This window comes from Neolamprologus brichardi, chromosome 20 (assembly GCF_056152115.1).
Source record: "Neolamprologus brichardi isolate AB-2024 chromosome 20, ASM5615211v1, whole genome shotgun sequence".
Classification (NCBI taxonomy): Eukaryota; Metazoa; Chordata; class Actinopteri; order Cichliformes; family Cichlidae; genus Neolamprologus; species Neolamprologus brichardi.
The window spans coordinates 2,841,871-2,863,892 of NC_142123.1; the positions used below are offsets into that span (position 1 = coordinate 2,841,871).

General features: G+C 41.5%; 1 protein-coding gene across 1 annotated transcript; it reads left to right on the forward strand.

Annotated features, from left to right (window-relative positions):
• Positions 1-574: 574 nt before the first annotated feature.
• Positions 575-19,917, forward strand: LOC102782610 (dihydropyridine-sensitive L-type skeletal muscle calcium channel subunit alpha-1-like). The gene is made up of 45 exons (XM_087833867.1): positions 575-1,043; positions 2,373-2,478; positions 4,366-4,505; positions 4,637-4,770; positions 5,964-6,116; positions 6,193-6,398; positions 6,486-6,589; positions 6,675-6,820; positions 6,901-6,982; positions 7,061-7,221; positions 7,315-7,540; positions 7,635-7,842; positions 8,162-8,282; positions 8,397-8,511; positions 8,598-8,685; positions 8,782-8,851; positions 9,136-9,268; positions 9,373-9,502; positions 9,588-9,647; positions 9,801-9,907; positions 10,033-10,120; positions 11,577-11,684; positions 11,796-11,848; positions 11,929-12,075; positions 12,254-12,455; positions 12,568-12,726; positions 13,775-13,885; positions 13,972-14,055; positions 14,618-14,662; positions 15,154-15,180; positions 15,274-15,399; positions 15,503-15,568; positions 15,673-15,764; positions 15,845-16,004; positions 16,908-17,035; positions 17,135-17,231; positions 17,313-17,415; positions 17,511-17,612; positions 17,696-17,829; positions 17,967-18,092; positions 18,347-18,558; positions 18,638-18,702; positions 18,926-18,972; positions 19,051-19,125; positions 19,345-19,917. The coding sequence occupies exons 1-45, from the start codon at positions 859-861 to the stop codon at positions 19,654-19,656; spliced, it is 5,544 nt and encodes a 1,847-aa protein (XP_087689993.1). The 5' UTR covers positions 575-858; the 3' UTR covers positions 19,657-19,917.
• Positions 19,918-22,022: the final 2,105 nt, after the last annotated feature.

A 22,022-nucleotide genomic window follows, 5' to 3' on the forward strand; every position in this document is an offset into this window, starting at 1 on the left:
GGTTTGGGAATTACACGTTTTAAAACGGCACTGCTTCTACCGACTGTTTTAAGGGTTGGTGATTGGCGGGCTGGTTGACTTTCATTGAAATTGTTTAGTTATGAACATTAACACTAAATAATTTGGTCACAGTGAATGTTACCGAGTATTGAGTCCATCATTCAGTGTTGAATATTATTCTGATGAAGTTTTTCAGTTTTCTTGTTAGCTAGATCACAAACCCGGATTTATTGTTTACACGCACCACACAATCAAAGTGAGGCTCTCACAGCGGTTAGGGTGTGCTTACGGATACCTATTGTTCATTATTCCTTTAAATACCAGCCTTCAGTTATTATTTAGAAATGCCAAAAAGCTGCATTATAGTGTTTTTTTAATGATTACAAGTCTGTGTACTACTTATGAGTCCTAAATAAGAGGTTGACATTAAAGTAAAACACACACATATATATATAGACACATACACAAACAAAATCACACAAAGACACACAGTCCCCCCCCCCCTCACTCTACCCTTATAATCATCCCCAAGCATGGCCTGCTGGTGGTTCATAATCTAAATTTAAACTATACCAAGGCCAACTGCTCCTCCAGTCACTCTGGGCTCCTGCTGCTATTTTTCCTGGACGTGGTGGGCTTATTTTGTCAGAGGCCCTCAGCCAGGCAGAGAGGCCTGTGGCTCTGCCCGGGTGACATCGACGAAGGAGCGAGGAGGAGGAGAAGAAAGAGGGTGCCAGGGGGAGCCTGAGGAGGATCTGCTTTCACAAAGGGGAGACGTACTGGACCCGAGTTTGGGATTTTACAATAAACGTTAACTTTCACAGGAATTTGGAGCGTGTCTAAGGTGAAGGCATCAAGATGGCGTCCAACGCAGAAGCGGCCAAGCCGGACATCATGAGTGAAGAGGAGCTGAAGAGGAAGCAGAGGGAGAAGCTTAAGAAACTACAGGCCACTGGAGGAAACCCTCGACCCGCGAGATCGCTCTTCCTGCTCAACCTCAAAAATCCCTTCCGCAAGGCCTGCATCAACATAGTGGAGTGGAAGTATCCTTTAGATCTTTCAGTCATTACACACACGCCTCAGACGACTGTGTGTATTTTAGCAGAGATTTCAGTTTAAATATTTCTTTGAAATTCAAGGATATCAAGGCATTATGCAGTCAGCGCAGCATGGAGCCCCGTTTTAAAAATACTGACAGCAGGGCAGGGAATTAATAGCCTTGTTCACCCGTGGTCAGCATGCTCAAGCTTTCAAACGTGTGATGAGATGATCCCTGAAGTGTTAAGACTTTTGTAATGTTTCTGATCTGAATCAAAGTCAAGTTTGCCGCCTGTGGAGTTTCACCTGCTGTTAATCTGAGATCAGCTGACAAAAGCAAGTTAGTCTCATTCAACTCGCTCCTTTTTTTTTTTAAAAGAATGTCCAAATAGTCATTTCAGCGTCCAAGTAGGAGAAGATGAAAGAGCACAAAGCGGGCTTTTGATACAATGTGGCCCCTGTAGGGAATTTTCTGCTTTTAGCCTCGTGTCCGTTCCTGGATCCAGACTGGAATGAGTTGATCATACCAACCCAGTGATAGGAACCTCATGTTCACAGCGTTTAAACGCAGATACACAGACTTTGAGTTTAACAGTGACCTCATTTTAAAACGTGATGATGTGTAAAGATCTGTTCTATTTGACATTTCATGCTGGCATGTTGGACCACGTCATAAGTCGTTCCACCGACACAGTTTAATCACATTGGTATGTGGTTTGGTAACGCAGGGCTTAGGTGCTGCACACAGAGCCAAATTATGGAAAATTACTAAAAGTCTGAAGGCCAAAAACAAAACTGTCCTCATACATGGATCACAAAATTTAAAGAGCCACTTTTTTCTTTATTTCTTTCCTGGTTAACAGTCTGTGTTCAAATGGTTTGGTTGTATTCTTGGGCTCTGCAGCTGTCCCGTGGCATCACACTGAGACATGATGCTGACCTGGCAGGGGAATTCTCACACAGAGCCCCCTAAGGGTGAGAATGAAGCAGCGCAGCAGGCTAGATTGCATTAAAGTGGAACACTCTGCTGGCTACCCGGGGGGGCTGTTTCAGGGATGATGTTTCAGGCAGCATTTAAAGGCACTAGTCAGAGCCTGCAGAGCTGATGCAGAGCTGGATCCCTTACACTGAATCACAAACGTCAAATAACTTAGTCAGATAAATAAACTGACCTTTTTATTCCTGTGAACGTTTAAGTCACCCTCCCACTCTCACCCATTAACATCGTAAGATACTAAACATAAGACAATAGACCTTTGTGGATATTTGTGGGGGGCAAAATGGGATTTTTGTTGCCGTTTGTTGTTGTCGTGATCCTGAGCATCCCCTTCCAGGACCTTTGAGATCATCATCTTATTGACCATTTTTGCAAACTGTATCGCGTTGGCTGTGTTCCTCCCCATGCCTGAAGAAGACACCAACAACACCAACTTAAACTTGGTAAATAAACATCGAGCCTTTTTTTGTTGCATGTCACATGACTGTATGAGAAGTCACTGCGGTGAATGATGACAATATCGGTATTTCATTTTCACAATATTCATAATAAGAATAAGAAACACTAAGTTAATCTCATGTTTTTGGGTTCACGAAGGCTCAACTTTACCATCACTTGTAGATGACTGTGCAGCTCTGATCAGCAAGTGAGTGTAGTGATATTAATTTACTACAGCTGTGGCTGTGGGATGCCAAACGCCATTCGAATGTGTCCAGAAACAACTCGGTTCTTTATTTGGAGCGCCGTCTGTGTCTGCAGAGGAACGAGTCATAGAGTGTCTCGTTCTGAAGTGTAAAAAAGCAGGCGGCAAGTGGACGATGCTGATGTGTGTACAGAAAAATATTATTTTTCAGCTTCATAGGTGTGTTTTAAAGCTGTGAAACTGTTGGTAGTGTAGGTCACAGACTATACAACCCAAAGACAAACAAGGTGCGCATGTGAGCAAAAGATATATCTGACCTTGCACCGTGCATACATGTGGCCAGTGCTTACTGGACGTGTCCTATTGACACCAATGTTATGATAAATAGATCACTTTTTCTTAGAGGTTTGGCATTTAGCACAAATGTCAGCCATCGGTTACTTTCCTACATTAAGTCAATAATACTCCACACATATCTCTGGGTTAAAGTTCATGTCAGTCTTTGTGATTTATAGCCATTTTACTTTTATTAGGAACCCAAATCACACCTGATCTCTTCATTGGCCCTCTTCCTAAATCCTCCTTAGTTCTTACGGTGCCATTCCTCAGAGGTGAAAATGTAAGAAGAGATGGACCGACCCCCTCTTTTACTGTTAGAAGTAGGTCAGCCTATGTGCCGTCACTCCACCGATGCAGGTGGAGGCGTTTGAGAAATTGAAATCCGCCAACGTTGCCTCGTGTAACCACAGCCACGTATTCCAATAATATGATAGCTTGTAATGTTGATGCACAGTAGCCTAGCAGGGCAGCTTTCCTTGGGGTAACACTGAGTAAAAGTCTATCAATGTGTGTACGCTTGTTCATGGATGCAGGGTCGGTGATTAGGTGTGTGGGGACCAGTGTTTGCTGGTTCAGCTCGAGATTATTGAGCTGATTTAGGGAAATAAACTGCATGTCAGTTACAGCACATACCTCCAATGAATTCTCTATTTCTGATTGTTAGGACTGGAAGTAGGACTGGGTTCCTACTGGATTCTTGAAACTTTATCATACTGCTGTCATATTAAGAGCCTTTTGTTCTACAACATTTATATTCAGATCCATATATAACCACGTCTCGTCTGAGGAAAAATCCCTGTTCTGTGTTCCTGCCCTGTGTCAACACTGATAATAAAAGCACAGAGATGGGGACAATTTGCAGATGATGCTTTCATTCAGCCACTCACATTTTATCTGTCTGCAAACAGTCTGCTTCATCTTTGTCTCACTTGCTACATGGTGTCAAAATGTTTCATCATTCACTCTGCGGGCAATGAGCCGTCCCTCTGTTCAACCTTCTGGAGGTTTTGTTTAATCTGCATCAGAATGAGCAAACTGGAAACAAAAGATAATGAGCTGCGACAAAGCCAGCAACAGTTTTGCTGATCTTTTTTATGCTGTTCTTCGTAGCATATGTTTCACAAGTCTGCCCAAGAAGAGAAAGAATTAAGTCTTTGCTGACCTCCAGTGGCTTTACTCGTCTTTCTGTACTTGTGTGCTGCTCAGACAGCATCAAAACCAAGCTCTTCCTTCACATGTCATGTTGCTCTTTAAAATATTTAATCAATCATTTCATACTTTATTAGAGAATATTACATGAGAGTGAAAGTTTTTTGAAAGTGTTCTCGTTTTGTTCCCGTCGCTGCAGGAAAGTCTGGAGTATATCTTCCTGGTCATCTTCACGTTGGAGTGCTTCTTGAAGATAGTAGCGTATGGGTTTGTGTTCCACGAAGGGGCCTATTTACGAAACTGCTGGAACATATTGGACTTTGTCATCGTCTTCATGGGGTAAGAGGATGTCTTAGCTGCAGGTAGACAGCTTATTTGTTAAGAATGTAACATATATTAAAATTTGACGTACATAAACATAAACAATGTACCAGCTATGGCACTTACGGCTGTCTCATCTTTTCCTGCAGTCTCTTTACATTATTTATGGATACCGTAAACATGGTGTCAGGTGTGCCAAAGGAGAAGGGTGGGGGCTTTGATATGAAAGCACTGAGAGCTTTCAGAGTACTGCGGCCTCTACGCCTCGTTTCTGGAGTCCCCAGTAAGAACCAATCCACACCTGCTACAGAGAGATGCTGATTCTAGATTATACACCTTAAATTCATCTGATACACTGAACATTATAGTGTATGGGCATGTATTATGAGCAGTGTTGGTCAAGTTACTTGAAAAAAGTAATCAGTAACTAATTACCGATTACTTCCCCAAAAAGGTAATCCCGTTACTTTACTGATTACTTATTTTTAAAAGTAATTAATTACTTAGTTACTTAGTTACTTTTTAAAAACACAATTTACAACCTGAATAGGTGATAAAGCGATAGATCTTTCAGCCCAATTCTACTTTTTCGGCATAATCCATCATACAAAATGTAATCAAATGGAAAAGTCTCTTTTTAAAACTTGTTTTATTAGTTTTAATCTTTTAACTTTATGCATCAAGCAAAAATTTAATTATATGTAACATTCTCTGACTGGAAGAAATTTGTTTAATATTTAAACCTATTTTCTGCACATTCCAGCACATAAAAAATATATATATATATATTTGTGTTTACACTCAGTCTTTCAAATAGATGCAAGTAAAACACAGCAGAAAATAAATAAAGTCAAAGACTAGCGGTCCTGTTGCTCTATTTTCACCTGTAAAGCAGGAGTGGGGTAGGCGGAGGTTTACCCTGGTGCAGGTGTGCAGCGGTCAGTGGAAGAATCCGCGAGTTTCTCTGTGAGTTTCCCATTACGTCGTAGCTACTCGGTGCTTGCTCGAAGTTTAGGGGTTTTTTCGCTGTAAAAAGAAGTTTTCTTCCCACGCACAACGGACACTAATGTTTTTGTCACTTTTTATGGAATCAAACTCAAAGTAAGGTCAGTACTTCCACGCTTTAAACGCTGCACGCTCATACTCTCTCCCGCACTCGATATATTATCCACTGTTGATCTGCACACAGCTGTTGTCACAAACGTTGCACTTGCTTACGTCACTGTCATGAGACATTCTCGCAAGAAAATCACGGTTTTAGTAACGCAGTAACGCAGCGTTCCTACGGGAAAGTAACGGTAATCAAATTTACCTTTTTTGCAATAGTAATCCCTTACTTTACTCGTTACCTGAAAAAAGTAATCAGATTACTGTAACACGTTACAAGTAACGCGTTACTCCCCATCTCTGCTTATGAGTCTGTAACAGCACCAAGTTCTTATGGCTTCTGTAACAAACTTATTTGTTCACTTGCAGGCCTACAGGTGGTGATGAACTCCATCCTTAAAGCGATGCTGCCTCTTCTTCACATTGCTCTGCTCGTCTTCTTACTGGTCACTATCTATGCCATCATGGGGCTGGAGCTCTTTAAGTGCAAAATGCATAAGACCTGCTATTACAAAGGCACAAGTATGTTTAAAAGAACACTGAGTGACACATACTTGCACTTGGATCTTTACATTAAGCTGTTAAACTTGCCCCACAGATATCTATGCCACAGCAGAGGGTGAACTGCCTGCCCCCTGTGCTCAGGCTGGGAATGGACGCCGCTGCATCATCAACGGCACGGAATGTCGGCCCGGCTGGGAAGGTCCCAACAACGGGATCACCCACTTTGATAACATCGGCTTTGCCATGCTGACAGTATACCAGTGCATCACCATGGAAAGCTGGACCAAAGTGCTCTACTGGGTCAGTGGCTGAATCTTGTCTCAAATTCCGTGTGCAGTTTGCAGCCAAATAAAATTCACTGATTTTGACCGACGCCCTGGATTTTAGGTGAATGATGCCATAGGGAATGAATGGCCCTGGTTCTATTTTGTTCCTCTAATTCTGCTGGGCTCATTTTTCGTGCTCAATCTGGTTCTGGGTGTGCTCAGTGGGTAAGATTATCCTCCTTCTGTAAATCTAACATTTTCACGTAAACAGAGAAATAATAGAATAACGTGTGTTTGCTGTTCCACACAGAGAGTTTACCAAAGAGCGAGAAAAGGCCAGGTCACGCGGAGAGTTCCAGAAGTTACGAGAGCGTCAGCAACTGGACGAAGACCTCCACGGCTACATGGAGTGGATCACTCACGCTGAAGTCCTGGATGCTGATAGAGAAGGAAAAGGTGCGCTCTAGAAAGAAAAAAACCTCTGAACATTTGTCAACAAAGAAAATCTCGGATTATAGCTGCTTTTTTCTTATCAGGGCTCCTGCCTTTGACCAGTGGAGATTCAGACACAGACAGTCTGTATGACCTGGAGGGCAAGAGTCGAATAATCTATTACTAGTGAGTTTCCCACTGTGAACATTTCTAAATGCTGGCATTCAATATGAAACAGTAAGTTAGAGTTGTTTTTGTGCTTAGCCGCCTGGCTCGGCGTTGGAACCGTTTCTTCAGGATGAAGTGCCTGGTGTACGTGAAAACCAGGGCGTTTTACTGGGTGGTGATGTTCCTGGTCTTCCTCAACACTCTGACCATAGCCACAGAGTACCACCACCAGCCTGAAAGCCTGACTTCCTTTCAAGGTTGATCATTTACATATATATTTTAATAAACAATCGTTTTGCGTATATTCCATTTACTTATTCATTTGTCCATCTCTTCCATCATCTCAACAGATGTGGTTAGCCGGGTGCTGCTGGTGCTGTTTGTCATGGAGATGTTTGTGAAGATGTATGCTCTGGGACCCAGGGCATATTTCATGTCTCTATTTAACCGTTTTGACTTCTTTGTGGTACTATGTGGTATCCTGGAGATGATCATGCTGTCTGCAGGCGCTGTGGCTCCCCTGGGTTTCTCTGTACTCAGGTGTATCCGCCTGCTGAGGATCCTCAAAGTCACAAAGTGAGCCGAGATCGCGTAAAATATCCCCGTAATATCAGTCTAAGCTATTATAACGTAACCCGTTGCCATTTACCACCTCTCGTTTGTGTTTCAGGTACTGGAAGTCGCTCAGTAATCTCGTGGCCTCTCTCCTTAACTCCGTTCGCTCCATTGCCTCGCTCCTTCTTCTTCTTTTCCTCTTCATTGTCATTTTCTCACTCCTGGGCATGCAGGTTTTTGGAGGGAAGTTTAACTTCTCTGACCACAGAGCCAGGCGCAGCAACTTTGACAACTTCCCTCAGGCCTTGATCAGCGTGTTTCAGGTGAGACCAGGCTCTCGTTTCGTAGGTTCTTCTTTAAACTTTTAAACACAAGAAGCACTCAGAAAGCTCAAACCTCAGAGGCAGCACAATTTCAAGGATAGTTTTGAAGATAAAAGGCATTTTATGATAGTTTGACTTTATCTGACATATCATTCCCTGTATGCCTCGGATGTAATGACTGATTTGAGTTGTTAAAACAGATTTTTGCAATCAGTAGTTTAAATGAAGCTCATTTCACATTTAATTTCCAGTCCTATCTATTCATGCATAACAATAATTCATCATTTTTCTGCTTTTTAAACTCTTAACCGTTTCTCAGATCCTCACAGGAGAGGACTGGACATCCATCATGTACAATGGAATCATGGCCTATGGAGGGCCTGTCATTCCCGGCATCCTGGTCTCCATCTACTTCATTATTCTCTTTGTCTGTGGAAACTGTATCCTTCTCATATGCTCACACTATTATTTTGTTTTTTGTTTTTTTTAAACTATGCATGAAGATAATGTTAACATTCATGGTTCATTTCTTTCCCTGAGCTCTTTGCAAACAGATATCCTCCTCAACGTCTTCCTCGCTATCGCCGTCGACAACCTCGCGGAGGCTAAGAGTTTGACTTCAGCTCAGAAAGAAAAGGCAGAGGAGAAGCTGAGGAAGAAGCTACTAAGGTGAAAGGGGAAAAAAAGCAAAAGCAAAGGTTTAAGCCGGCTGAGATAATCTGCTCGATCGAATTATTTTCCTTCTCGCCGCACAGGGCGAAAATGCCTGAGAAGACTGATGAGGAGAGAGAGAAGATAGTTAAGCAGAGGACCAAGATAGAAGGCATGCCCACCACAGCCAAGGTTACTGTTGTTTCTGGCTTCATGTATGTAATTTGGCAGCATGAGTATCTAGAAGAAATTAACATCCTCGTTTTTCTTTTCTTTCTTTTTTTTTAGCTCAAAATTGATGAATTTGAGTCTAATGTCAATGAAGTGAAAGATCCATTTCCACCTGCTGATTTCCCAGGTAATACAAGAAAATCATTTTGAACCTTTCCCAGAAGGAGGTCACTAACTGCAAGAATTTGTAATCCTTGCACCAGCTGTTTATCAAGGCTGCTGTCTTGGCTGTGTTACAGTATAAGTATAGTAACCTGTCATCACTGTTAGACTCAGCTAATTCCCCGTGTTGTGTTTATAGCACACTCCCCTGGTGACTACCATATGAAGCCTACAGCATCATTACGGCTCTTTGCTTCAGGCTTTCATTTGAATACCTCCAGTAATCTGAGCCTTTTTTATCTATTGTAGGTGATGATGAGGAGGAGGAGCCTGAAATCCCCATCAGCCCCCGGCCCCGACCAATGGCAGATCTGCAGCTGAAGGAAGAAGCAGTTCCGTTACCTGAAGCTAGCTCCTTTTTCATCTTCGGCCCTCAGAACAAGTAGGAAACAGACCATCATCCAGCTCAACACCAACCTGAAAACGATATCATGTCATAATAAATGTTGCAAACGTTTACCTGTGCTGTGTGTTTTTACAATCTAGGTTCCGTAAATTATGCTACAAGATCATCAACGCTTCGTCCTTCACAAACTTAATCCTCCTCTTCATCCTGCTCTCCTCCATCTCATTAGCAGCTGAGGACCCCATTGATCCCAAGTCCTACAGAAACCAGGTAAAAGCCAGGTGTAGGTGATCCAACTGAACAACTTCTGTTGGATGAAGGCAAAATGTGACGTTTTTCTGTGTGCTTCTTTCAGATCTTGGCCTATGCTGATATTGTCTTCACATCTGTGTTCACCATTGAGATTGTACTGAAGGTAGATTTGACAGTGTAACAGTAGTAAAGAGCATTATTGATGGATCCATCATGCTATATTATATTATTGATTAACCAGCTAAAAAACCAGCTTAAAAAAAAACACTTAAAAAAGAGTCTCTGTTCAACTGTTCTCTGTTTATTTCACTGACAGATGACGGTGTATGGAGCGTTCATGCACAAAGGCTCGTTCTGTCGTAACTCTTTCAATATTCTGGATCTGATTGTGGTCGGAGTGTCTCTCCTGTCTATGGGAATGGAGTGAGTTTTCATGATGCTCAAGTTAAATGAAAAGATCACCATTGTTATTTTTCGCTTAAATTATACTCGTTTCTTAGATATGAATTTAAAGGCTGCTTTCTGCCATGTGTTCTTGTTGTGCGCAGATCCAGTGCCATCTCCGTCGTGAAGATTCTCAGGGTGTTGAGGGTGCTGAGGCCTCTCAGAGCTATCAACAGAGCCAAAGGATTAAAGGTAGGGATGCAACGATACCAATTTTTTCAAACCGATACGATACCGATACTTGGATCTGAGTACTTGCCGATACAGAGTACAAAAAACGATACTTCTACCACACACACACACACACACACACACACACACACACACAAATACAATTAATTGGAAGACAGGTTTTATTATCTTCCCTGCCGATAAAAAATAAAATCTTAATAAAAATGACCACAAAAAAATTTCAAGTGAAAAATAAGCACTTCTGTTAAATTATGGCAGAGTCTCCACATTGTAATTTTACAAAATATCACTGAACTATTGGCACTGTCTCGAGCTTTCAGAATAATAAATAAACACTTCTGTTTGGAATAAAATAAATACAAATTAGGTTTGCGAATAAAATAAACTTTTAAATTATTGCAGAGTGTCCATATTGTAAACAAACAAAATAATTATTATTAAATAAATAATAAAATATAAAAAATTATAAAATAAATAATAAATAAAATAATAATTGGCCCCCTAGTGGCCAATCTAAAAAACTACAACAGAAATGACAAGCCACCCTCTGATTAATGAAATAAGTTGGTATCGGTTAACTTTTACGAGTATGAGTACACACACATTTTACAGTATCGGCCCCGATACCAGATACCAGTATCGGTATCGGTGCATCCCTAATTAAAGGTAAAACACATGCACAGTTTGCTTGAGAGCTGTGAGCCTGAGTGAGAGTGCTCAGGGAGACGCTTTAAAAGGAAAAGTCAAATATGTGGAAAGTTGCCTGATACCCATAAAAACTGCTGTATTAAGTTTAGCAAATACAATTGTAAAAAGGTCAGGGGGTTGGCAGCATTTTTTTAAGTGAGCCACATTGACTTATTCTTCTGAGACTCTCAGTACTCATATGGGGACATTTAGATTTTTCATACTTCATTAACTAATCATAAGTAGCAGGGGAAAATCAAAATGCATCCCAAACAAGAGCTAGATAAGTTAAGCAGAACACCCAAATCCACCCAAATGCTATACCTTTCCAACTAAATTCACCTCACCAATGGTTTAAATGCAACGCTGCATTGGTATCTGAAAAAACACAGTGCAAAATTGAGTGCATTGAAATTGAGTTAAGACCCACTCCATTCAGTCCCCTTCATTTCATTGTATAAGGCCACCTCCCACTGGGTTTGGGGAGATAATTTTCCTTTTCTTTGTAGGCCATATTAAGGCAGTTTGCTGGCTTTGGGGTCATATTTTCCCCAGGTGTGAGTTGGGTAGTTTAGTCTAGTGGTCCAACCTTCACCTGCAAAGTAACTAGTAATTTTCTCTAAAGGGAATCAATAAATGTAAGCGAATATAAGGGTAAAGTAAAAGAAAATGACCGGATATTTTCAGATAGATATGTATTTTAAGTGATCACTTGTATGTCTTGAGTTCTCCTCAGTGTTTATTGGATTTTGTTTGTCTTATATGACAGCACGTGGTCCAGTGCGTATTTGTGGCCATCAAAACAATTGGTAACATCGTCCTGGTCACCCTGCTGCTGAATTTCATGTTCGCCTGCATAGGAGTCCAACTCTTTAAGGTAATTTTTAAATTCTGAACTAAAGCTGTGTGGCCTAAGATACCACAGAGTTGATAAGTCAAAACTACTCTTTGGTAAATATAAATGCTGGATTGTGTCGCTTCCTTTCAGGGTAAATTCTACAGCTGCACAGATGTGTCCAAAGTGACTGAGGAGGAATGCCAGTAAGGAAACCAACATTCGCATCGCAGATTTCATTCCACCATCGTCTGTTTGAACTAATGTTCCTTGTGTCTGCTCTCAGAGGTTTCTACTTGAAGCATATGGAGAATTCCCTGCAAGACACAGTAGTGGCTAGGAGAGAATGGCTTAACAATGACTTTAACTTTGACAACGTGCTCAATGGAATTCTGGCTCTGTTCACCGTTTCCACATTCGAGGGCTGGCCAAAGTACGCACACAATCTGTTCTGGTTTGATCAGCTGCATTTGTGATAAGCTTGGCTGAGTGAGGAGTTAGGTGGAAAGTGACAAACGAGTATTTCCATTGACTGGGAATACTGTAAGTCATTGATTTGACCATATCTCAGTTCACTGATTTATTCATTTTTCATCTGCGTTTGTTTGCAGACTCTTATACAAAGCCATAGATTCAGCTGAAGAAGACATGGGTCCAGTCTTCAACAACCGTGTCGACGTGTCCATCTTCTTCATTATCTACATCATCATCATAGCCTTCTTCATGATGAACATCTTTGTGGGCTTTGTCATAGTCACCTTCCAGGAGCAGGGTGAGCAGGAGTATAAGAACTGTGAGCTGGACAAGAACCAGGTACACTGAGATGAGGCCAAGGACAGTACTGCTGGTGGTCTGATTATTCAAAATAAAAACATGTTGCAACTCTGTTTTTTTCCTTTAATGTGTCTGTTCGTTGTCTCTTCAGCGCCAGTGCGTGCAGTACGCTCTGAAGGCTCGTCCTCTGAAGTGCTACATACCCAAAAACCCGTACCAGTACAGGGTCTGGTACATTGTCACCTCCTGCTACTTTGAGTACCTCATGTTCTTTCTGATTATGCTGAACACTTTGTGTCTCGGGATGCAGGTATGTACATTTTGTTGCCTAATATGTATTAATGGTCCTCATAGAACATACTAAATGTCATTACTGAGTATCTTCAGTCTAGGACCATTTATATGCTTTAGCAGAACATCTCTGGCTCCTTGCGGGAGCTGATGACACTGACAGACATTTTTCTGAGCAGATGTGGGGGGTTTGGGCTTCTGTCACCCTTTATTATGTCACATGTTTTATGCTCTAAATAACTATAGGCCTAACAAAGAGGCTTCTGCACCTAATGATACCCACAGACTCTGAATAAACTTTTACACATTTGCCTTTTTCTGCATTTGACAAAACAAACAATACACAAAATAATCATGACTTGAGCCAAATATTTGAACTAAGGTGTAAAATTAAGTTTAAAAAAATATAAAAGTCCCAAACATAAAATTAACATTGAGGTCATGTCATCATGCATGAATCTTCACTGATTATTCATAGATAATTGCACCAACAACATGTACACTGCAGTGCACAGCTTGTGCACAGACACCTCTGCAGGATACCCACCTCAGTTACTTTGATAGCGTGCATCAGAGAAAAAATATTTTCCCCTGGCAAACACCGGAGCTCGTCAGTGGCTGTGTCCATTATTTACGATGGAGTCTGTTGTTAATTACGGTCCTCGGAAATTCAATATGAGCCGAGAGTTTCCAGACTATTTTTAATAGTTTGTCTGGTGACCAAGTAACAGTATTTTGTGTACTCTTCCCAAACCATGAGGGTTGTTTACGTGAGCATTCCCTATAATTCTTTGACAATTCATCCCACCATGATGTGCATGTCAGGTGCTTGTTAATATATATTTAAAAAAGGTTTGTAAAGCAGCAGAGAATGGGATGTGTAGCAGACCTAATTATAAAAATGTCAGTGTGGGCCTGGTTTATGTGTTGTAAATGTAATCTTATTTGAGTAGTTTAAGCATCTATTACTAAATAGTTGACTGTTAATAGGACTGATGAATGAGGATTTGTATTTGGTTAGTGCTGAAATATTTAAATATATTTATTTTCTTCCCTCTTTAAAACAGCACTGTAATCAGTCGGACCACGTCACAAAGCTGTCAGACATTCTCAACTTAATCTTCACGGTGCTCTTCACTGTGGAGATGATTCTCAAGCTCATGGCCTTCAAAGCACGGGTAAACGCTCTGACGATTATTGTCTGGATTCTCATCCACCCACTCCCACTGCCTAATGTGTCAGTGTGCTTCACCTGTCTGTGCAGGGTTACTTTGGAGACCCGTGGAATGTGTTTGACTTCATTATTGTTATCGGTAGCGTTGTTGACGTCATCCTGAGTGAAGTTGATGTGAGTACATATAAGCATATGTTATATCGTTATTAAAGAACACCATTATGAAGTGAAACTGCTTTGTTTGCTACATTAAGACATTTTTAGTGCAATATGATTTAGAATGACCACATGTATTTATTTAGTAATCTTACCCAGAAGCATATAATTGTGGCCCAACAGCTGATTGGCACCAGGAGAACTAGTTCACAGGACATGGTCAGTACTGTTGTCGTCCTTTCCCACCTTATCCCATCCATCTCCCCGTCCTCGGTGCCTCGTGCAGCCTGGGATGCACTTCCATCACAAAAACCACCATCTGACGTCTTGTGCGAGCACTTAAAAAGAGCACGATATCAAATAAGAATTCAGTTTTATTTTATGTGGTAATGCTGCTCGTGCTGCTTAGTGTTTCCTCTTGGTGATCACAGCTTTTATTTTCAGTCATGGTTGCACTGCAATGCCACACTTTTTCCATCCACGAGCACAAGCTTGCAGCAGTTTCACTTTTGTTGAATCAAAGCCCATCAATCCCTCTGCCACCCATGCACCTCACTGCTCATCTGTCTATCCTCCACAGAGTGCCCTGGCCGATAGTGGAGGACTGTACTGTCTCCATGGCTGTGTAAATATCTGATCTCCACTGCTGCATGCGCTCTGCTGTGTGAGCACGCCACTAAAGTATCGCACTAATGTAACAGACCGTGTGTTGCTTAACCTTCTGGTAAAACCTTTCTGTTTGCACTGTCTGCGTCATCCTACATAGCGAATATAAAACAAATCTCAAGGGTGTGGCAATATTATGTTGCAGTATGGCTCATACTGTTTTTTATAAACACGGCTATGTCTCAAGACTATGAACTATATTGGTAGGAAGTATTAATCATTGCTTGACTGCAAAAACAAAGTTAATATGTCCAAAACAAAGCGTGTGTAGCTTGTCTATTTTGCATGAGTTACAAGCGGCTTTGATCTGAAAGATTTGTAAGTCATCAAAAGTGGAAAATGACTCTAATATTAACCCTATTTTGAAGTTATATTTTAATAATATTTAACATTATATTAAATGCAACACATGCCGCTGCAACCTCTCACTTCTTCGTCTGCTTTGTTCAGGAGACGAATCCAATGCAAGTGATTGCGGTAAGCCTGAACTCTTCAGACATTTAAAACCAGTCATGTTTTTGTTTTTTACTTGAGGTTTCATTTCATGAATTTCCTTCTTTGTGTCCAAAGGCCTCTGAAAATGCCTCTGTTTCCATCACTTTCTTCCGACTCTTCCGTGTTATGCGTCTGGTCAAACTGCTGAACCGTTCGGAGGGCATCCGTAACCTGCTGTGGACCTTCATCAAATCTTTCCAGGTCATCATTGAAATCGTTGCTGTCGTGATTTTTTTTTATTTCAAATTTCCATTGCGCTTCCCAGTGATGACGTTTTAATAATGTCATTGTTTTCTGCCTACAGGCTCTGCCTCATGTGGCTCTGCTCATCGTGATGCTCTTCTTTATCTACTCTGTCGTTGGGATGCAGGTACAGAATTCAAACTGCAAAAAAAACGTCACTGGTTACACTTTGCTATTTTTTGTTATTGATGATTGACGCTGAATTTTAAATGGCATTGTTTCAACCTTTAGATATTTGGAAAGATAGCGTTAGTGGATGGTACTCAAGTCAACCGCAACAACAACTTCCAGACATTCCCTCAGGCTGTTCTGATGTTATTCCGGTGAGACCAGGTTCTGGACTTCAGTTGTGTTTTGAACACAAAACATCATTTCATTGTTTGGTTTATGTTTGCATATCCAGATGTGCCACTGGAGAGGCTTGGCAAGAGGTCATGATGGCGTCAATGTATGGAAAAAAGTGTGACCCCAAGTCTGACTTCCTGCCAGGAGAAGAGTTCACCTGTGGGTCCAATTTTGCCGTCTTTTACTTCCTCAGCTTCTATTGTCTCTGTGCCTTCTTGGTGAGAATTCAACATTTGTCTTTATCTATTATATTCAATTCAATTCAATTCAATTTTATTTATATAGCACCAAATCACAACAAAAGTCGCCTCAAGGCGCTTCATAGATACAGAGAAAAACCCAACAATCATATGACCCCCTATGAGCAGCACTTTGGCGACAGTGGGAAGGAAAAACTCCCTTTTAACAGGAAGAAACCTCCGGCAGAACCAGGCTCAGGGAGGGGCGGGGCCATCTGCTGCGACCGGTTGGGGTGAGAGAAGGAAGACAGGATAAAGACATGCTGTGGAAGAGAGACAGAGATTAATAACAGATATGATTCAATGCAGAGAGGTCTGTTAACACATAGTGAGTGAGAAAGGTGACTGGAAAGGAAATACTCAATGCATCATGGGAATCCCCCGGCAGCCTACGTCTATTGCAGCATAACTAAGGGAGGATTCAGGGTCACCTGGTCCAGCCCTAACTATGTGCTTTAGCAAAAAGGAAAGTTTGAAGCCTAATCTTAAAAGTAGAGATAGTGTCTGTCTCCTGAATCCAAACTGGAAGCTGGTTCCACAGAAGAGGGGCCTGAAAACTGAAGGCTCTGCCTCCCATTCTACTTTTAAATACTCTAGGAACAACAAGTAGGCCTGCAGAGCGAGAGCGAAGTGCTCTAATAGGGTGATATGGTACTACAAGGTCATTAAGATAAGATGGGGCCTGATTATTTAAGACCTTGTATGTGAGGAGCAGGATTTTGAATTCAATTCTGGATTTAACAGGAAGCCAAAACAGGAGAAATATGCTCTCTCATTGTAGTCCCTGTCAGTACTATATATAGTCATATTATAGGGATGATATATGAAACAATGCTCAAACCATTATGCATTTAACCACCTGTCTTTTATTGCCTATTCTAGATCCTCAACTTGTTCGTAGCTGTTATTATGGACAATTTTGACTATCTGACCCGTGATTGGTCTCTGCTTGGTCCACACCATCTGGATGAGTTTAAAAAGATCTGGGCTGAATATGATCCCGAAGCTACGTGAGTGTAAAATCTCATTTCTTAACTCATTTATTGTCAAATAAACCTTGGGATGCTGTTTAATTGGGTATTACTCGCGATGTTTCTCTGATCTAACAGGGGGAGAATCAAACATCTGGATGTGGTGACGCTGCTGCGAAGCATTCAGCCTCCTCTGGGCTTTGGCAAATTCTGTCCTCACCGGGCTGCATGCAAGGTACAGAAAGGCATAAAGTAGCACTGTGTGGTGCTTGCAAGTATGCAGGAGCCCATATTAAAGTTTTCCTGCTTTTTGTAGCGCTTGGTCGGTATGAACATGCCTCTCAACAGTGATGGCACGGTCACCTTTAATGCCACCCTTTTCGCTCTGGTCAGGACTGCACTCAAAATTAAAACAGAAGGTACGGTATACATGTTTTATACAACATGCTTGTTCCTTCAGCCTCATCTGCTACAACTGTAACAACGCTCCATTATCTTGAATTGTTCCTAACAGGTAACTTTGAGCAGGCCAACGAGGAGCTGAGAGCCATTATAAAGCAGATCTGGAAGCGCACCAGCATGAAACTGTTGGACCAGGTCATTCCTCCTATTGGAGGTGAGGCAGTAGTTTATGTTTACAAAATAATCCAGCGTCTCTGAACACAGAGCGCACTGTGATTCTGTTACGTCTGGTTATAGATGATGAGGTGACTGTGGGGAAATTCTACGCCACCTTCCTTTTGCAAGACCATTTGCGCAAGTTCATCAAGCGTCAAGAGGAGTATTACGGCTACCGTCCAACTAAGAAGAGTGCCTCAGGTCCAGAGATCCAGGTGAGCTGGGGTTTTTCCATTTTTGCAGTTCAGCTTACTAAATGTACTCTATACTGTAAATCAGCAGTACTCAGCTTTATCTCACGATGATATGTTCCTCTGTCCTTCATTTATCTACATTCTTCGTGTTTTTCTAGGCGGGGTTGAGGAGTATAGAGGAAGAAGCAGCTCCAGAAATGCACAGAGCCATTTCAGGAGACCTGCAGAATGAAGAAGAGATGGAAAGAGCCATGGAGGAGGCAGGAGAAGAGGCCATTTATCAGGTGCAAAACAACGTCGGCAACGATACGGTGCATTCGTATTCCCATTCTGCAGCACCTTTGTTATGGCCTCCTTTATTTGTTTTATTAATAAAAAAAATATTTAGTGGATGGAGACTTTTTTTGGCTTTTCATTCATTAGAAACGTTTCCGAAAACTTGAAAAGCAGTGAGATGACATCAACATTTCGTTAAACCTGCCTTTACGTTGTTGCGTACTATTTCATTATTAACATGTATCTTGCTTTGTATTTGCAGCGTTCACACCACCTGTTTGGTAACCAGGTAGAGTCGTTCTCCACTGAGCCGGCGAACACTCAGTCCCAACAGGTGACCAACATGCGGCCACTCAGTTTCTCTGAAAGCCAGCCCGAGTCCCCACCAAGCTCAGCCTCAGCCTTGGTGTCTGGTACAGAATTTTTCCCCACAGCTCCACCAAAGAGCAACACTAACAACAACGCCTTTGCAGAGTGAGTACCAAAGTGCTCTCCTCATCAGTATGATGGCGTACCACTGCCGTTATGAGTGATCATTTTTGTTCCCTCTCAGATTTTCATTTGAAAGAGAAGGGACTCCGGATGAGTTTTACAATCGTTGTGAGGATGAGGAGGCAGGTATGGCACAAGCAACAAGAGATGATATGCTGCATATGCTAAATCGAAACCACAGAAGAAGTCCAATCAAAGATGAAGGTCTTTGATAAGACTTTTTAATGTGGCCATGGAAAATTCTGGACGGATAATAACTCCAAATTAATAAACTGAGACATGAGCCATAGGAATGCTTCATAATTGCTTATTTATATATTCATTAATGTATTTATTTTACCTCTTTCAGCCAGCAGACATGCCTGGAACTTCACAGTGAGAACAGGCAGAACACAGGTAATGTTTTATTGAAGGTTGACTCATCCAACAACAGATTATGCAGGCGATATATGAATACTTACCTTCTCTATGCAGTTCCCTTATGAACCTAACTATGGTGACAGTCAGAGTCAGAGTTCACATACTGCAGCCGACCACCTCGTCCAAGAGGTAGGTGTCAAAGTGGCTGATCAGGTCTTCTTTTCTACTCTAATTAAATGCCACGTCTAACATCTGCTGTCAGGTTTGTCAGAGATGGGTTAAGTTAAAGCTAGTTCTGGACTAAATTAACCTGAAAGTATTGTATAATTTAACATAACACAATGGTTATTAATACACTAAAAATAATACTGTACGCGAGCACAAACCTGAATGTTGTTGTTTCTTTAGGCTCTAGAGAAGAGGGGACTGGTCTCCCTGGCCAGGGACCCGGGCTTCGTCTCGTTAACAAAGAAAGAGATGGCTGAAGCCATGCACATCTCAGTATCTGACGTGGAAGGTGTGGCTCAGGGCATCCTCAAAGAGCGCTCCAGGAGCATGACCCCCGTTAAAAAGAGGCGTCCCATCCCTGTCCCTTCTCCTGCCCCAGCGGCGGCAACAGTGGTAACAGGCCGGCCAGATCCAGCTGTGAGGAGAAAGAAACGTCCGATTCCCACGGTTCCCTCCGCAAAGGGACCGTCTGAAACCGACTCCGGAGTGTAGGGACTGTCGCCTGGATTTTACATGGTTATCGTGACAGTTTTGTATTTTTAGTGTGTGACTCCAACTCACATCACTTTACCAAGCTTGTTGCTTCTTTGAAAATCTGTAACAGTCAGGATGGCTCAATGCCTACAGACAGTTGGGAGGTTTCATTTTTTTGTTGAAACATTAACTGAGAAGTAACAATATATCTAATAATGAAACATCTAATACTTCAGATTTGACGAATTAATAAAAACACTGTACTTGTCTCAGAGTAAATGGATTGATGCACTTCTTTCTTTGTAGTGTTTGTTGAGGTTATCCATTCCATAGTCTTTGGGACAGCCAATCAGTGAGCCGCGTGTCTTACTAATGAGGAATGAGGAAAGTCGGAAAGTGACCTGTGGTGAAAATGTCACTCAGTGAATTCATACAGAAGTTAACTTTACTGCATCTTTACTGTGATGCAGTTCAAACAAGACAATGGCACAGGACTCCACTAGGGGGAACCAGTGGTTTCTTTGCATTCAGGCCCCAAAATATTTAAGCATCTTAAAGGGGCTCTGGTGCTAACAGTGCAAGATGAAGGTTGTGAAGCAGTGTCCTCTGATCTATTAGGACTTCACTGTGTTGTAATCTGTTAGTCTTGAACGAGATTTCTTTTGCTCACAAATGTTGTTATATGAACCATGAAAGGAAACTGAGGTCAATCTAATGGAATTATTAACTACTGATCTAGCTATAATAAATATTTTATGAATTTCAAACACAAACTGAAGCAGTTGAGCGGTGCCTGCAGTTTTTACATCACTCTAACGCTTCACACATGAATTTGTAATGAATAAGTGTTGGGAGAAATTTAGTAAAGATTTATCAGCATACCTGGGGTATGGTTGATTTAGCTTGATGTCACTGAAACTTGTCGTTTTATTCATAACTGTGTGGATAGGATTGTTGCATTGTTTCATGTTTGTGCTTAACATCAGGTATCGACAGGACTGTTTTGTTTCATTATCCTCTGACCTGCTGTCATGCATACTTATTGTTTAAAATTATGGAGATACTAGTAGTTTGAGTTATCCTCCCATCGTAATTCTACAGTTCTAAATCTGTGCCACTAAGGGTTGGTTTTACTTTGGTATGTTCACCATTGGCAAAAAAAATAAATCATCCAAAAAGTGTACTTCTCTAGGTTTTATTTAATGACTGACAGTGTTGGGAAGGTTACTTTTAAAATGTATTCCATTACAGAATACAGAATACATGCCCCAAAATGTATTCTGTAACGTATTTCGTTACGTTACTCAATGAGAGTAACGTATTCTGAATACTTTGGATTACTTAATATATTATCATGCTGTTTACAACTACATGAATGTACTATTGCTGTGATTTATTACTGTTACTGAAGGTCCGCGGCTCCGAACCGTAGTAAAGGGACCTCTGGCTAATACGGTGGGTTCTGTGTCGGCTCGTAGCCGAAAACTAGCTTTACTTTGTTGTCTGGGTCAACTTTGCTAGCAGAGACAGAGAGAGGCGTTGAAAGGCTGCTCCAACGGAACTTATTGTTTTTGGAGGAAAACACGAACACGGTGTACAGTCGAGTCTTAATAGCTTACTTACAACTGGGCTCGTCAGGCTCTCTTCTTGGCTGCAGTGGTTATTATTATATTTACATGCTTCCAGCTCCCGTTTCTGCTCGATGACAGCTCGTACTTTTCCTTTTTCTCCCTCCCTCGCTCACAGACACATAACGTGTATGGCAGTCCATTCTCCCTGCAGCACGGACTACACTGCCCATGATGCTACATTCTTTAGAGCTATACCTGTAGCATTCTGCTTATTAGCTTAGCACAACAACAACAACAGGCGCTCTCTCACCCAGGAAACATGCAGAGAGAGAGCGTCACCCTGTAACCATGGCAACCGTAACGCTGCCGCCTGGAACAACAGAACGTAGCTGACAAACAAAACCCAAACAGTCCTGACCCGCCACAATATGAAACAGGAAAGTACCGCCGTGTAATCCATTTATTTCAACAAAGTAACTGTATTCTAAATACCACCTTTTTAAACGGTAACTGTAACGGAATACAGTTACTCATATTTTGTATTTTAAATACGTAACGGCGGTACATGTATTCCGTTACTCCCCAACACTGATGACTGATGTCTGACAACGAAATGATAAGTGTTCAAATAATCAAAACTAATGAGAGAAATATACTTGTGCAACGAGTTAAGGCAGACACAGGCTTTACTGAGAAGCAAAGTGTACGCTTTCATTGGTGCCTCTGTAGACGTTTGTGTGAAAACAAGGACTATAAATAGCCTCGCCTACCAAAGCCCTATTCCCCCTTATGGAATATAAACTAGTGCAGCAA

Excerpts from the sequence above, each read along its gene's own strand:
- LOC102782610 (XM_087833867.1), top strand. The coding sequence starts at position 859 with ATGGCGTCCAACGCAGAAGCGGCCAAGCCGGACATCATGAGTGAAGAG. Across the intron at positions 18,093-18,346 it reads GAGAAGAGGCCATTTATCAG|CGTTCACACCACCTGTTTGG; the intron begins GTGCAAAACAAC and ends TTGTATTTGCAG. Across the intron at positions 18,703-18,925 it reads TTGTGAGGATGAGGAGGCAG|CCAGCAGACATGCCTGGAAC; the intron begins GTATGGCACAAG and ends TACCTCTTTCAG.